Below are 15,257 nucleotides of genomic sequence, written 5' to 3' on the forward strand. Positions count from 1 at the left end.
GAACCCTGCTGCATCCCCTGTTTTCCAGCATGAGCTGATCAGTTTAGCCAAACGCTGTGACCTGCCAGTGAGGAGTGTGGAGAGGTGGTTCCGGCGCCGCAGGAACACAGACCGACCCAGCCTGTCAAAGAAGTTCTGTGAAGCCTGGTGAGCAGGAGCACAAGCCATGAACAGCAGAAGCCTTCCACTGGAGCTGAGCTGTCTCTCAGCCTGCCCTCCACCCTGTGCAGAGAGCATCCTGGGTCTTCTTCCCTACCCCACCTGTTTTTTCTAAACCTCTTCTGCTGCTTCTCTATTACTGAAACATTCCTTGCTTTTCCCCTTTGTTTTCACTCCCAAGTTGCCTTTTACACCTGTCTCACCTTTATTCCCTGTAGGGCCTCTTATTTCTGACTTTGTAGGTCAGGCATTCTGCTTTCAACCATAACTGTACCTGAAAACCTCAACTTAGTGTTTTGCATCCTGCCTGCTTCTTGCTGCTTTGCAGTTGTTTCAGTGCCTCCAAAAGAGCCTTTCTCTTGCCTTTCCCATGACTTCCCTTTGCCTCACTGCAAGCTGGTTCCTTCTGCTGAATCTATTCTGCAGCTGCTCTGCACACTGTTGCTTTCCAAAGCCACAGGCAGTGGGCTGGATTGCGTTCTGCTGTCAGTTGATGTCAGCATCCTGAAAGTCAAAACCCAGCACCCTTTTACAGTGGCAGAAAAAAGGGAGCCTATGTGAAAGCTTGTGTTTTCCAAAGAGCAAAACTCTTCTTGGAAATCCTCCTTATTAAATAACAAATCTCATGTCAGCCAGTCCTGTGAATGTTGGTCCTGTATAAGCTTTGCACAGTAAAGGGTTCTCATGAGCTTGGTCAAAATACCTTGCTTATGAGTAATAGCTGCCCTGCTATTCCTGTAAGAAGTAGGTTCTACCAGGAGAATCACAGAGCTGAAAGAAGTCATTAAATAACTGCAGTGCTATTCATCTGTCTAAAAGTGTGTATCCATAGGGTAAACATCACCTCTGAGCTAATCACCTGGTGCTCCATTTAGCAGTCAACCTCTTAATTCAAAACCCCTGCCTGAAGACCCTAATTGGGAAAGAGGAAAAGGATGTGTGTTATTTATAATATTCCAGATTGTTGCAGTTAAAAATAATTACAAAATCTGTGGACAAGGAGTTGTAAAGCAACCACACTTAATCCCCTTCCATCAAGATGAAATCTAAGTTCTCTCTGCACTCAGCTGACTTGCAGTAAATAGTAACAGTAAATAGTAAACAGTAAATCATTTTCTGACTCAACTCACCAAGGATGGTGTCCTTGCACTTGCCCTCTGTCACTGTTTGCAGCCTGTAGAAGAAATGTCTTTCTGATGTGACTTAGTAGCTTGGTCCAGTTTGTGTCTGTCTTGGAGCTTCTGGGAGTTTCACTGGCAGGAGGTGTCTCTCCCAAGATGAAGTTTTCCTCCTTGGAAGATTTCCTGTGTTTAGTCTGTTAACAGCTTGTTTATGCTGCTGGGTGAAATTCCCCTCGTTCCTTACTGCATGCGACCTGCCTCTCTCCACTGAGCTTGGCATCAGTCCCTATGCACTTCTGTGGCAGTTTAATCTGGGTAAATCATTACCAGCTCCTGACTGAGACACTAATTTATTACTTTACATGATAATATCTTCCACATGCCTAATCTCCCAAAGTCTAGGAGAGAGATTGGCACTGTTTGGCTTTTCCAGATGCACGTGCTGGTGCTGGGAAGGTTTGGGATGATGATCTGGGTGCTTTTAGTCAGCAGGATGCTTGTATTTTCTGCCATATCTAAAGCAGAATTGCTCTTTGGGAAGGCTGTTGAATGTGCTAATAACATGCAAAGAGCCATTCCTTTTATGATTTATGTGTGTCTTTACCTTAATACTGTCATTCTCTCTGTATGTGATCAATACAGTTGCAGTTTGGTGGTCACTGATGGGATTCTAACAGACTTTGTTTCCTTTGTAGCTGGAGGTTCATGTTTTACATCATTTCTTTCTTCACTGGACTTGCCATCCTGTATGATGTAAGTACACAAGCAATGCCACCTGCTGTTCTACCTAGCCAGTGCCTGCAAGCATGGCAGATGTTCTTGTGAAATACATCCAGGTCAGTGTGTATCTTCTGCACAGCACACTCAGGAGACCACTAACATATTGGACCATGCTTATTTTAAAAACTCCAGCTCCAAACCAAGAGGTTTCTTCTTCTTCTGGCAAAGCAGAAGACAGTTGGGATTGTATAAAAATACATTTCTGTGCAGGAGCAGAGGGAACACTTACCTGAGATGGAAGCTCCAGAGCCTGTTTCTGTGTTGTATCCAATACCTGTTTAAGGTAAAAACCTCAGATTCCTTTGGAGCATGGACTGATAGTTAATAATAGTGTTTATTCATTTTCCTTTCCCAGGGTGTGATTGGTTCAGGCTCAGGCATCTGTCTTTTCTCTGATGTGAAAAATAACAAGTTCTCCCCTATGAAGAGAGGCTGAGGGAGCTGGGCTTGTTCAGCCTGGAGAAGAGAAGGCTGGGGAGGGACCTCATTGCAGCCTCTCAGTCATCTCTCTGGGATTCTATAAAGCCTTTGACACCATCCCCCATAACATCCTTCTCTCTAAACTGGAGATATGGGGATGTGATGAGTGGACTGTTCAGTGGATAAGGAATTGGTTGGGTGGTCGCACCCAGAGAGTGGCATCAATGGCTCGATGCCCTGATGGAGAGATGTGACAAGTGGTGTCCCTCCAGGGTCTGTACTGGGACCAGTTCCATTTAATATCTTCATCAGTGATACTGACAGTGAGGTTGAGTGCACCCTCAGCAGGTTTTCAGGTGGCACCAAGCTCAGCAGTGCAGCTGACATGCCAGGAGGATGGGATATCATCCAGAGGGACCTGGAGAATGGCCCCATGTGAACCTCATGAGGTTCAACAAGGCCAAGTGCAAGGTCCTGCACCTGGGTTGGGGCAATCCTTGTCATCAGTGCAGGCTGGGAGATGGAGTGATAGAGAGCAGCCCTGCAGAAGGACTTAGTGATGGTGAATGAGAAGCTTGACATGAGCTGACAGTGCATCAAGGGAGGTGATTCTGCCCCTCTGCTCCGCTCTTGTGAGACCCCACTGGAGTGCTGTGTCTAGCTCTGGAGTCCCCAACAGAAGAAGGACATGGAATTGTTGGAACAGGTCCAGAGGAGACCATGAAGATGATTATAGGGCTGGAGCAGCTCTCCTCTGAAGAGAGGCTGAGAGAGTTGGGGTTGTTCATCGTGGAGAAGGCTAAGGGGAGATCTTACAGCACCTTCCAGACTCTGAAGAGGCTACAAGGAATCTGGGAAAGGACTTTTTAGCAGGACATGGACTGATGGGGTGAGGGGGAATGGTTTATAATTGGAAGGGAGTAGATTTCAATTGGATATTAGAAAGAAATTCTTCCCTCTGAGGGTGTTCCATCTCTGTGTGCTCTGGGATGTGTTCACTTTAATCACATCTGGGCCCATCGCAGGGTCAGAGTTGGATCTTGTCAACAGGTTCATTACTCAGACTGCAGGGTGATCCTTGTTCTTAGAGGAACAAACACGTTCTGGGCACACAAGTTTTCAGGCTTCTTACCACATTGAGGTGTTATTATGGAAGAGTATTTGAATATATTCAAAACATCACGACCCCAAACTTGTAGGAGGCTGCATCAGGTAGATGGTAGAAACCATCCCTGAGCTGTTTGATTTGGAACTGTGATGAACAAAATGTGAAATTTCAGCACAGAAGCCACAAATTAGCAATGTTGGAAGCAACTGCAAGTTCTTGTAGTTGGAAATCTCTTCACAACTGAATTCCAGACACGGAGACCAGTTCTCCCAAGGAAGTCTGTAGTGGTAAAAAACTAGAGGAGTTAGTAGATGAGAGAATTCTCATGTTCATGTTGTGTTTTCTTTCCAGAAACCTTGGCTTTGGGACCACAGAGAGTGCTGGACAGGATATCCACAACAGGTGAGTCATGCAAGAGGACAAATTGCCGTTATAAACCATGTGTTGTCTCTCAGCACCTGGATTTGCCCTCCAGCCCCTTCCCCAGCCTGGTTGCCCTTCTCTGGACTCACTCCAGGACCTCAGTGTCCTTCTGATGGTGAGGAGCCCAGAACTGGACCCAGCACTCGAGGTGCAGCCTCCCCAGTGCCCAGTCCAGGGGCACAATCCCCTCCCCAGCCCTACTGGCCACACTCTTCCTGACACAAGCCAGGATGCCATTGGCTTTCCTGGCCCCTGGGCACACTGCTGGCTCATACTCAGCCTGCAGTCACCCAGCACCCCCAGGGCCTTCTCTGCCTGACAGCTCTCCAGCCAGTCTCCCCCAGCCTGTAGCACTGTAGGGGGTTGTTATGTCCCCATGTGCAGCAAGTACCAAGACAAAGTGAAGGCTGCCTGTGTTCCTGGGCTTTGTGGCTTGGCAGTTAAAGTTAGAGCAAGACCCTGTGAGTGTACAGGGAGTTTGCAAACACATAAAGCATTTTAACATAAACAGTTTTACCACTGTGAACCACAGGAAGCAGAACAAGTGCAGAGTGAGGCATTGTCTTCAGACTGTGTCTCCAAACACTGTGCTGTATCTCAAAGGCAGAAATTTTAAGGGGCAAATCTGTAGTGCCTTGTAAAACCATACAAGCAGGTGGTACTTGAATAGGAATGTTAAGGGTAACAGGATCATTTGGGTACTTCATCCTGTTCTGTACACTGGGAGTATGTGTCTTTGTGCCTGGGTGGCTCCCATGTGCCCACCAAGACACCCTGTCCCCCACCTCTGCAACTGGACAGGGGTGAGAAATCACGTCGAAAGGCTGGTGGGGTGAGATGAGGACAGGGAGATCACTCACCAGTTACTATCAGAGACTTGCTTGGGAAAACTAATTCATTGCTAATCATACCAGAGTAGGATAATGAGAAAATGAGAAATAAGAACAAATCTGACCCTCCACTCTGCTCTTGTGACCCTCCCCCTGCAAGTGCTGTGTCCAGTCCTGGGGTGCCCAGTACAGGAAAGACATACAGCTGTTGGAGCAAGTCCAGAGGAGGCCACAAAGATGATCAGGGGATGGAGCACCTCTCCTGTGAGGACAGGCTGCAAGAGTTGGGCTTGTTCAGCCTGGAGAAGAGAAGGCTGTGGGGAGACCTAATTACACCTACCAATAAAAGGGATCCTACAGGAAAGTGGGAGAGGGACTGTTCACCAGGGAATGAGGGGACAGGGGTGATGGCTTCAAGCTGAAAGAGGGCAGGGTTAGATTGGATGTTAGGAAGAAGTTTGTTACTGTGAGGGTGGTGAGGCCCTGGCACAGGTTATCCAGAGAGGTTGTAGAAGCCCCTGGATCCCTGGAAGTGTTTAAGGCCAGGTTGGATGAGGCTTTGGGCAACTTGATCTAGTGAAGGGTGTCCCTGCTGGGGTGGGTGGAATTAGATTATCTTTGAGGTCCCTTACAACCCAAACCATTCGCTGTGAGAAAAATGCCTTCCAGTTCTGGGCTCCCCAGGGAAAGAAATCCAGGGCAGTACCGGAGAGAGTCCAGCAGAGGGCTGTGTGAGGGTGATGAGGGGACTGGAGCATCTCCTGAGTGAGGAAAGGCTGAGAGAGCTGGGCCTGTTTAACCTGCAGAGGATCTCATCGATGCCTGTAAATATTGAAAGGGTAGAAGTCGAGGGGCTGGATCCAGACTCTGTTCAATGCTGCTGGGCAACAGGACAAGGGGCAAGGGGCACAAACTGGAACTCAGGAATTTCCATCTCAACACAAATAAAAACATCTTTCCTGGGAGGGTGGCAGAGCCTTGGGCCAGGCTGCCCAGAGAGATTGGGGGTGGGGGGGTGTCTCCTTCTCTGGAGACATTCAGAACCTGCCTGGACACGATCCTGGACTAGATGCTCTCTGGAGATCCCTTCCAGCCCCCACCATTCTGTGATTCTCCCTTCTTCCTAGGCTCAACTTCAGTCCTGCCTTCTATGCCCACTGCCCCCAAAAGGCAGGGTAGGGGGGTTGCAGTCAGCCCATCACAGTTCTCTGCCACTCCTTCCTCCTCACACACTTCCTCTGCTCCAGCATAGGGTCCCACCCACAGGAGACAGTAACCCCCCAGTTTCCCTACTGTGGGCCCTTTCCATGGGCTGCCACCCTCAGGAACATTCCAGTGTGAGTCCTCAGTTCTCCCAGATAATCTCATCTTTGGAGGGGAGAAAAAAAGTCCCATCAGATCCAGAGGAGCTGTTTGGGTACCCTCCAGAGTGTGAACAGCATATACCAGAGTGAGAGATGTTAATATTCCCCTGGTAGCATCCAGCTGTGCTTCCTCTTTTGTTCAATCACTGGTGCTACAAAGGAGCAATTAAAATCTCTGAAATCCATAAATCAACACTTTGAGTAGAGAAAACCCAAATAAATTGGTATTTGGGAGCATCTTCTCCCACCTTACTTCTTGCAGACCTTATCAGGGAGCTCCTGAGGGAGCTGGGGGTGTTGAGCCTGGAGAAGAGGAGGCTGAGGGGAGACCTTCTCCCCACCTCCCCTGCCCTGCCAGGAGGGTGCAGAGAGGTGGGCGATGGTCTCTTCAGCCAGGGGACAGGAGATGGGACAAGGGGCAATGGGCTCAAGCTGCCCCAGGGCAGGGTCAGAGCAGATGGGAGGGAAAAGTTCTTCCCTGGCAGAGTTGTCAGGGCTGGAACAGGCTGCCCAGGGAGGGGCTGAGTCACCTTCCCTGGGGGTGTTTAACAGAGGGGGAGATGAGGTGCTGAGGGATGTGGGTTAGGGAAGGACAGGTACAGTTGGACTCCATGATCTCAAAGGTCTTTTCCAGCCTGGTGATTCTGTGATGGTTCTTTGGAAATTCTAGTTGCAAAATATCTTGAGTCATCATAATTTTTTTTTAATCAAATAGCTTTGGGGTTAAGGAAGCCATACAGTGCCACAGGGGTGAAAAACAACTTGTTAAATAGCACATACCTTGCTCAGTGGGTCTAAGATTTTTGGTTACCAAGCTCTGAAACTCCTGAAAAATCACCCAGAAGAATGCAGGTTACTGGTCAAACTGGGGTTGTGCTTTTCCCCCATTAGTTTGAGTGAACTGAAAAATCTGCAGAGAAAACAAGGTATCTGAAGCATCAACTTGAATCCTAAAAAGGAAATTACTTATTCAGCTACTACTTAGGTTATTTCACCACAGTGAAATGGTTTACATAGTTTTTAAAGCTCTACAGTGACTGGTCAGGAAGCTGAAGAAGTCTTAAAACTATTCAGGATCTTCCTGGTGGTTCCCTAAGTGTCCCACATCATGAAGCACATGGAATTTCCCCTGTTATTTGCTTTTGCCTCAGCACAGGTGGTACTTGCTAAGTAACCACGTTGTTCAAATGAATTATTCCCCCTGAAGCTGCAAGAACCAGTTTTGTTGGTGTGGTGTCTGATGTTCTTTTGCCTGGGAAGGAATCTTCACTTCCAGCCCTTGCTCTGCTTTATCTGATGGGTATTTCACTGTCTCCCTTTCTCACAGCCTCTCCAACCCTCTTTGTTCTGGTACTACCTGCTGGAGCTCTCCTTCTACTGGTCACTGGTCTTCACCCTGCCCTTTGATGTGAAGAGGAAGGTGAGTGGTAGCCTTGGGGAAGAATCCAGCACAAACAGGCCCCAAGCTGAACACTCAGGAGAGTGAGCTCATGTGGTAGTGCCCCTCTGATGTCTGGGGGACTCTGTCCTTGCTCGTTGCCAAGAATTTCCATTCCCAGTTCCCTCTCCTCTGGGAAGTGGAGAACACAAACCCTGACATAGAAAGGTGCAAACTACTGTGAAGTTCTCAATCCAGAATGAAAAACTGCTCTTCTGGGACTCTTGTAGGCTGATCCCAGAGACAGGAAAAGAGATGATTCTCTGCCAGTGAAGTTGCATGTGTTCCTAGGTTGCAGTGCCCTGACAGACAGGGTGCTGCATGGTGACACAGACACACATGTGCAGTGAGACTGTGAATAAACCCTTAGAAGTGAAGAGTGGTTGTGAGTCTCCATCAGCAAGCCTGGGGGTATGAGATGATCATGCAAACAGGTAAGCATGCCCAGGGGCACGGAGCAGAGGTGGACATGAGCATTGCTTGGTGAGGAAAGGAAGCTCTCTTTGTGTTGAAATTGTCTCTACTGAACCATTGGCTCTTTTGCCTTCTGATTTAGACCATCATCAGGTGATTGCTGGTGGAGAAGAGAGTGTTCTCTGTTGTGAGATCATCAGTGTACCTCTTCACTCATGTCTTTTGGGTTGCCTCTTTGGTTGCCTACATCTCAAGAATGTGTTTGGTAATAGAGTTATAAGACCTTCTAGTGAGAGGTTTCTTAGTGATTGGGTAAGGAGATTTCATTGCTGTCTGAGAGAGGCATGCTTTAACCAGGGCAGAAGATGCATCATGTGGGTTTTTTTCTCTGCTGTTCCCTTTCCCATCAGGATTTCAAGGAGCAGATAGTCCACCATGCTGCAACCATCTTCCTGATCAGTTTCTCATACTGTGCCAATTACATCCGCATTGGCTCCCTGGTGATGGTGATCCACGATGCTTCTGATTGCTTCCTGGAGGTGAGCTCCACAACCCAGATGCCAGGCAAAGCCCAGTTGTAAATGGTGCTCCTCAGCCAGAGTGTCTTTTGATCTAACACACCATGGGCTAAGCATGAGGGTGTTTCACAGAGAACTCAGTACTGATCTTCTGACCCAGCCATGGGTGCCCTGCTGAGAGTCAGGAAGCTGCTTGGTTACCTGCATGCAGATTGTATGGTATCTGGCTCCTTAGCCTCCTGGAGCATGTGCAGATGCACTGTCTTGGCCTGCTGTTTATTGTTCTTTCTCCTTCCAGCCAACTAAGATATTCAATTACATGAAGTGGAAGAAAACTTGTGACAGCCTCTTCATGATCTTCTCAGCTGTTTTCCTCATCAGCCGCCTGGTCATTTTCCCCTACACGTGAGTCTGCTGCAGTCAAGGGAGATGAAAAAGCTGCCTTCTGAGGGACAGGCCAGTTCAGCTGGGTGCTGAATCTTCTGCTGCAGCCTTTGCTTTTCAATCCTTGAGTCTATGTCCCTGCCCTTTGCATAAGCTACAGTGCCACGTGGCTCCTGTACCTTCCTTGGGGTAAACTAGGGTGGTCAGTCTTGAAGTATACTGCAGAGGAAGGGTGTTTGGCCCATGGCTCTACCCTGCTCTTTTCTGGTGGGGAACTGAGAGTTGGCTCATGTGTTGTAGTAAGAAGGAGGTGACTGACCTGAAACTTTGCTGTGACTAGAGCTTTCTGGGGCTTAATTACAACCCTACTAACAACACTCTTCCCTCCACTGCAATTCCCTCTCTCTTGCAGGGTGCTATATAACACCTACTATTACTCAATGGAGATATTCCAGCCCTTCTCTGGATACTACTTCGTGAATGCTCTCCTGACAATTCTGCAGCTGCTCCATGTCTTCTGGTCCTACCTAATTATTCGCATGGTCTACAAGTTCATCCTCCAGGGCACGGTATGGATCAGTCTATAGTCTCCTCTACATCACATGGGGAGGGAGGGTCCACCTAGACTGCTTGGGAGCACAGGGGCTCTTCTGGGATAGAGTCCTTCTTGTCCTAGTGGAATCATAAATGTACATTCCTAACAGTGAGGTGAAAGGAGCACTCAGTATTGTTAGGGGACAGCTAACCAAATAAAGGTAACAGTTTTATGAATCACTACAAAGTTTGGTCCACTTCTCCTGCTTGTATTGAAGAAAAAGGAGGATTGATCTCCAGGGGATATTTCTGTGAGAAAAGCCAGTGACATCTGAGGAAGAACCCCAACACTTGGTCCAGCATGGTATCATGCATTCCTAACAAAACTAGGAAATCAAGGCAGGGAAAGTTGTGATTGGTGAGGTGAGTGTGAAAGTGCTTCCCTTGTGCTACAGGATTTTTAATTACAGTGTTACTGAGATCACAGAATGGCTGAGGTTGGAAGGTACCTCTGTAAGTCTTGTCTGTGTTTCCTGGCTCAAGTAAGGTCTTCTAGAGTAGGTTACCCAGGACCATGTCCAGACAGCCATTTAGTATCTCCAAGGACAGAGACTCTACCACCTCTCTGGACACCCTGTGCTCAGTCACCTCTCAGTAAAAAAGCATTTCCTGATGTTCAGAGGGAGCCTCCTGTGTTCCAGTTTGTGCCCATCACTTCTTGTCCTGTCCCTGGACACTACTGAGAAGAGCCTGGCTCCATCAGTTGGATATTCCCTGAGTGCTCATCCTCAGGAACTGGCTGACAGGGAGGGGAAGAATAACAAAGCTCCCATGGTTCAGGTGGAAATGACTGGTGACCTGCTTGGCCAGTTAGAGACCCACAAGTCAGTGGGGCTGGATGGGATCCACCTGAGGGTGCTGAGACAGCTGGCAGATGTGCTTGCCAAACCCATTTCCATCATCTCCCAGCAATGCTGGCAGACTGGGGAAGTTCCACTTGACTGGAGGCTGGCAGATGTTGCACCCATATATAAGAAGGGTTGGAAGGAGGATCCTGGGAGCTTCAGGCCTGTCAGTCTGACCTCAGTCCTGGGGAAGACCATGGAGAGGGTCATCCTGGGAGCTGTCATGCAGCACATGTGTGATGGAGAGGGGATCAGGCCCAGGCAGCAGGGGTTTACAAAAGGTAGATCCTGTCAAACTCACCTGATCACCTTCTGTGACAAGGTGACCTGCTGAATGGACGAGGGGAAGGCTGTGGATGTGTCTGCACTTCAGGAAAGGCTTCTCCCAGCATTCTGATTGAGAAACTGGCTGCACTGGCCTGGGCAGGTGGACCCTCAGCTGAGTTAAAAACTGGCTGGATGGCTGATTCTCAACCTGTGCAGTAACTCTTAATGTTTATCAGGATCACAACTATGACTCCACTGGGTCTGAGATCAAAAAGATGGAGAGAATCTGTTTCTGAAGGTGGTGTAAAAGCTGCAAGGACACAGTAGAACTATGTGCCTAAGGCAGCACCTGAGTGTTCAGCCTGGGCTCAGCTAGCACTGCTGCTTGTGCAGGCTTCTGGGCTTATATTCCTCCTAACTTTTACCTTTTTCTGTAGATGGAAAAGGACATGAGAAGTGACACAGAAGAAAGTGACAAGGATGAAGAAAGCGAAAACATGAAGGAGAAGGAGAAAAATGGGATCACCTGTTTCAGCAACGTCACCAGCAACAGTTACCTCCAGGGCAACGACTCTGAGCCACTGAGCAGCAGCACCCACCTCACCAATGGCCACGTCAAGGAAAGATAGAGAGCTCTCCACAGGCTCCTCATCTGGTCTTTCATGAATCCAGCCCTTTAGAAACAGTTTTGTTCCTTGTGTAGATAAACTGGAGCACGATTGCAGTATTACAGCTCAATCCCTGCTTCCCCTGAAGAGGAGTGTGTGTAGTCAGTGTTATTTAAAGGAAGCTCCTGGGCTTTCTTTCAGTAAAAGCTTGCTGTAGGTTGTAGTCTTGAAGCAGATAGAAAGGGATCAAGTGGTTTGACTTGGGTTAGACTGTACCCTAGTTGGTGTTAAATGTGTTAATGTTGAAAAATGCTTTAAAAAAAAAAAACAAAACCCTGCAAAACTCTGGCAATGTCAAGTCTTAACCACCTAATGTTGTTTGGTGGGAATCTGTTGCACCTTGGGCAGCCACTAAGGATTAGGGCTGGCAAGTAAGCAGGAGACTAAATCTGAATGCAAAGGCACCTCTTGAGAAGACAGGTGCCCCAAACACACTCAGAAAATTAACACTGAGCGTGGTGGAATTAAAGCTTTGGAAAGACTTAGGAGAAAAAACATGTTCTTCTGAAGGGAAATGCTGTGTGCCACGTGACCAGTTGTGTAATGGTATGGATCCCAGCCCCTGCTCTTGCCAGTGGTATTGCCACAAAGGTGGGAACTCCAAAGCCCAAACTGGAGACAATACCCACCCAAATCGTAATTGGAAGAGCTGGAAAATCCAGGCAGCTGTGTCTCAACTGTCAGGTAATCCTTTAAATGTGTCCTGGAAGAAAATGCAGTCAGAAGGAGGGAGGTGACAGGAATCTAGATAATCTAGAAGACAACACTGATTAAGTGTTCGTGTTTTTACCCAGTGTGATTGGCACAGTGGGAAATGTTTACAGAGTCAGCTTGTGGCAAGAAGGGACTGTGTGTTCCCTATCCTCAGAAGAAAAAGGATCCAGGGATCTGCTGAACTTTATGGAATTAATGCTTTAACAGGGCCTTCTCACTCCCAGGCCTTTGCCTAGATGTATCAGGAATAGCACGTTCCAAGCAGTAGTCCATGAAGTCATGATGCAGTTCTAATTAGGTTTGTTCAGATGTCCTATATCTTATATCCTCTGTAGTCTTAGACTTTGGATTCTGTAATCCCTGAGTAGAGTTAAATTAGTTTGAAGTGAATTTCTGTTTTATAGCTCAGTTAATCTGTGAAACCAAAGGTATTGGCAGAGTCACTGTAACGAGTGCAGGGACTTCCAAGGCCGTGCAGGGACTTCTTTATATGTGCCCAGGAAGGGCCAGTGCTAATGGGGGGAGCAGGACACAGAGTGGGGGGCAAAACACAACACAAGAGACATGGACCAAGGAAAACCCCTATTTGAGGAGGTGGTGCACATCTAAAAGCCAAGTGACAGCATAGAAGGGCCACAGGGTTTCCAGCAGTCTGGTCAGTTCACCTGAGGTGTAACTCAGCTTTGATCTGAGCTTGTCTGCACTCATAGAATCCCAGACTGGGATGGGTTGGAAGGGACCCCAAGGATCACAGAGCTCCAACCCCCTGCCACTGGCAGGGCCACCAACCTCCAGGCCTGGAGCTACACAAGGTTGCCCAGGGCCCCATCCAACCTGGCCTTGAACACCCCCAGGGATGGGGAATCCACTACCTCTCTGGGCAGCCTGTTCCAGCCCCTCACCACTCTCTCTGCAAACACATCTTAGGTTTCAGTCAAGCAGAAAAAGTGGTCACCAGTGCAGGTGATCCCAGGGCAGTAAAACACCCTGGGAGGAGAGGATCTGTTCCTGTATCCTCATCTAAATTTGTACATGCTGAAAATAGTGTATCTCTGAAACCTTGAGCAGACTTGAAGTTTGAAGTTCATGTTCTGTGTATTGCAACGTTTCCTTAGTCTGAGTCTGCAGTCCTGCTCCTCCTCTGCAGGTGGGACGTGTTCAGGAGGGATGGTTATGTATCATTTTGTACTACTGAATGGAAACATTCTTTATAAATTACTTTTGAAATGTTTGATTGTCTGATCCCTTTTCTACTTCTTCAGCTAGCAGGAGGTGCTCTACCTGCTTGGGCTTTGTAGGGGGATGTGTGATGAAGGAGACACTGCCAAGGGTGATAGGTGTGCAACACACATGGAGAGGATGCTGTATACCCAGGACATGCAGCCATACATGGCCATGCCAGGAGAGACTTGCAGCTGCCTTATTTGTCTCCTGCTAGGTAAAGGTGTGTTTGGCCCTGGCAGAAGGGACACTTTGGGGCACCCCCTACACTGAGCCATAGGGCCAGGGCGGGTTACTTGGCACTGCCAGGGCCGTGGCAAGTGTAAGACTGCTGCACTGGGGAGAGACTTCGGTTTGCAGGAGTAGGAGGAGAAAAAATGTGTCTTGTGGAGTATTGAAAGGGAGGGACTGTGGTCATGGTGGATGGAAGACACCTTTAGTGACAGCTGAGCAAACTTTAATCCCCTCTGGATGGCTGAGGCAGCAGCCTGCAGCAGGCTTAGGGCTTTCCCTCCACACCAGAACCACAACGTTCCTGGGCAAAAGGGTGTCCCACCCTGGGGGACCCCCGCTGTGCAGGGGTCTGTCTGTCTTGTGGAGGGGTTTGTCTGTCTTGTGGAGGGGTCTGTCTGTCTGTGGAGGGGTTTGTCTGTCTGTGCAGGGGTCTGTCTGTCTGCACCTTCTGTAACATTGCAGAGCACACTGTGTCACCTCCCTGCTGAACACCCCCCAAATGTACCTCTCTAGGAGACCCTCTCTCGGGCTTTGCTGCTTCTTCTCTGGCTTCCCCAGCTTCCCTCCAACCAGCACAGCCGTGTCTCCTTCCCAGGGCTGCTCTGCCATTTCCCACACTGTCTGTTGGTTTTCATGAGGTTTTAGAAGGCCAGGATAGATCCCAGCTCTCAGACCCCAGCACCCCTCACCTGAGGAGCAGAATGCTTCCCACAGTGCACTGTGGAGCCAGCGCACAGGTATGTTGATGCCTGCGGAATTTTGTCCTCAGGGCTTTGCTGTCCCCCCTGCAGAACGAGATAACCTCATTAGGAGGCAAATCTAGTTCTTGTGAAAGAATACCAAGGATTCAGGAGAGCTGTTGGACTTGATTAGGAACTACCTAGAGCTGCTTTCAGCTGAGGAACTCGAGCATCACAGTGATGAGTCATCAGGGCAGATCAACTGCCGAATTTGTTCCCACCAGCTTACTACAGCTTAAAGAAGCAGCTCTGTGTGCAAGGAGCTTCCTCCCCATGTCCTCCACCTCCTCTCTTCATGTGTGCTCCAGTCTTGAGAAGCTTGTGAGTGCACAAGAGTGTTCATGAGTTTAGTGTATCACATCCCCCTACTCCCTCCGTGCTACGGGCAGCGCAAACCCTACCCCAGAGAAGCTGCTGTGGGAAACCTGCAGCAAAACTCCCTTCTCTGCTGGAAACCCAACAAAGCAGATGGAGCACTGGGCACCACAGCCGAATCTGAAGCTATTGCCCCTGTATCTTTATCCCCCCTGTGTGCAGAGGGGAGGTGTGCATCACACAGTTGCACATCACAGCTCTGGGAGATGAGGTGTCCAGCTCCAGGTGAGACTGGAGGCAAGAAAAAGAACATATAACTGGTGCTCCCAGTGGTGGGTGACTGGCAAAGCATGGCCCCCAGGCTGGCAACCTGAATTACAGCTGACATGAATGTGCTGACTCCAGCAGCCATGGGCATCTAGTGCTGGTTTGGATCATGTTTTAAAGCAGTTTGGCACAGTTATTCCCTTCCCCCTGCTCTCTAACCACCAGAGATTGTGTTTTCATTTAGCCACATCCACCCAAGGGAAATTTCACCTTGATGGCTTGGACTTGGCTTTTCTGGCTGCACAGTACAGCTGACACAGTGCCTGTGGGCAAGGGCGTCCCTCAGAAACAGCCTGGCATTGTTCAAAGGCTGGAGTCGTGTCTAAACAGGGAAAGGGGAAACGACTTGTAGCTTTGGCAGATGAATGTCAAC

General features: G+C 48.7%; 1 protein-coding gene across 1 annotated transcript in view; it reads left to right on the top strand.

The window, feature by feature from the left end:
* The window catches only part of LOC311201869 (ceramide synthase 4-like), a gene marked incomplete at both ends in the record, with an annotated part of 33,518 nt that extends 22,224 nt beyond the window's left edge, over positions 1-11,294 (top strand). The window contains 8 exons of the mRNA XM_084276340.1: positions 29-147; positions 1,976-2,033; positions 3,940-3,990; positions 7,533-7,625; positions 8,468-8,596; positions 8,874-8,980; positions 9,372-9,528; positions 11,103-11,294. Coding sequence (XP_084132466.1) covers positions 29-147; positions 1,976-2,033; positions 3,940-3,990; positions 7,533-7,625; positions 8,468-8,596; positions 8,874-8,980; positions 9,372-9,528; positions 11,103-11,294 — 906 coding nt within the window. The remainder of the gene's footprint in view (positions 1-28; positions 148-1,975; positions 2,034-3,939; positions 3,991-7,532; positions 7,626-8,467; positions 8,597-8,873; positions 8,981-9,371; positions 9,529-11,102) is intronic.
* Between the last annotated feature and the right edge of the window lie 3,963 nt (positions 11,295-15,257).

Source organism: Gallinula chloropus, assembly GCF_964237585.1.
Source record: "Gallinula chloropus genome assembly, chromosome: 28".
Classification (NCBI taxonomy): domain Eukaryota; kingdom Metazoa; phylum Chordata; class Aves; order Gruiformes; family Rallidae; genus Gallinula; species Gallinula chloropus.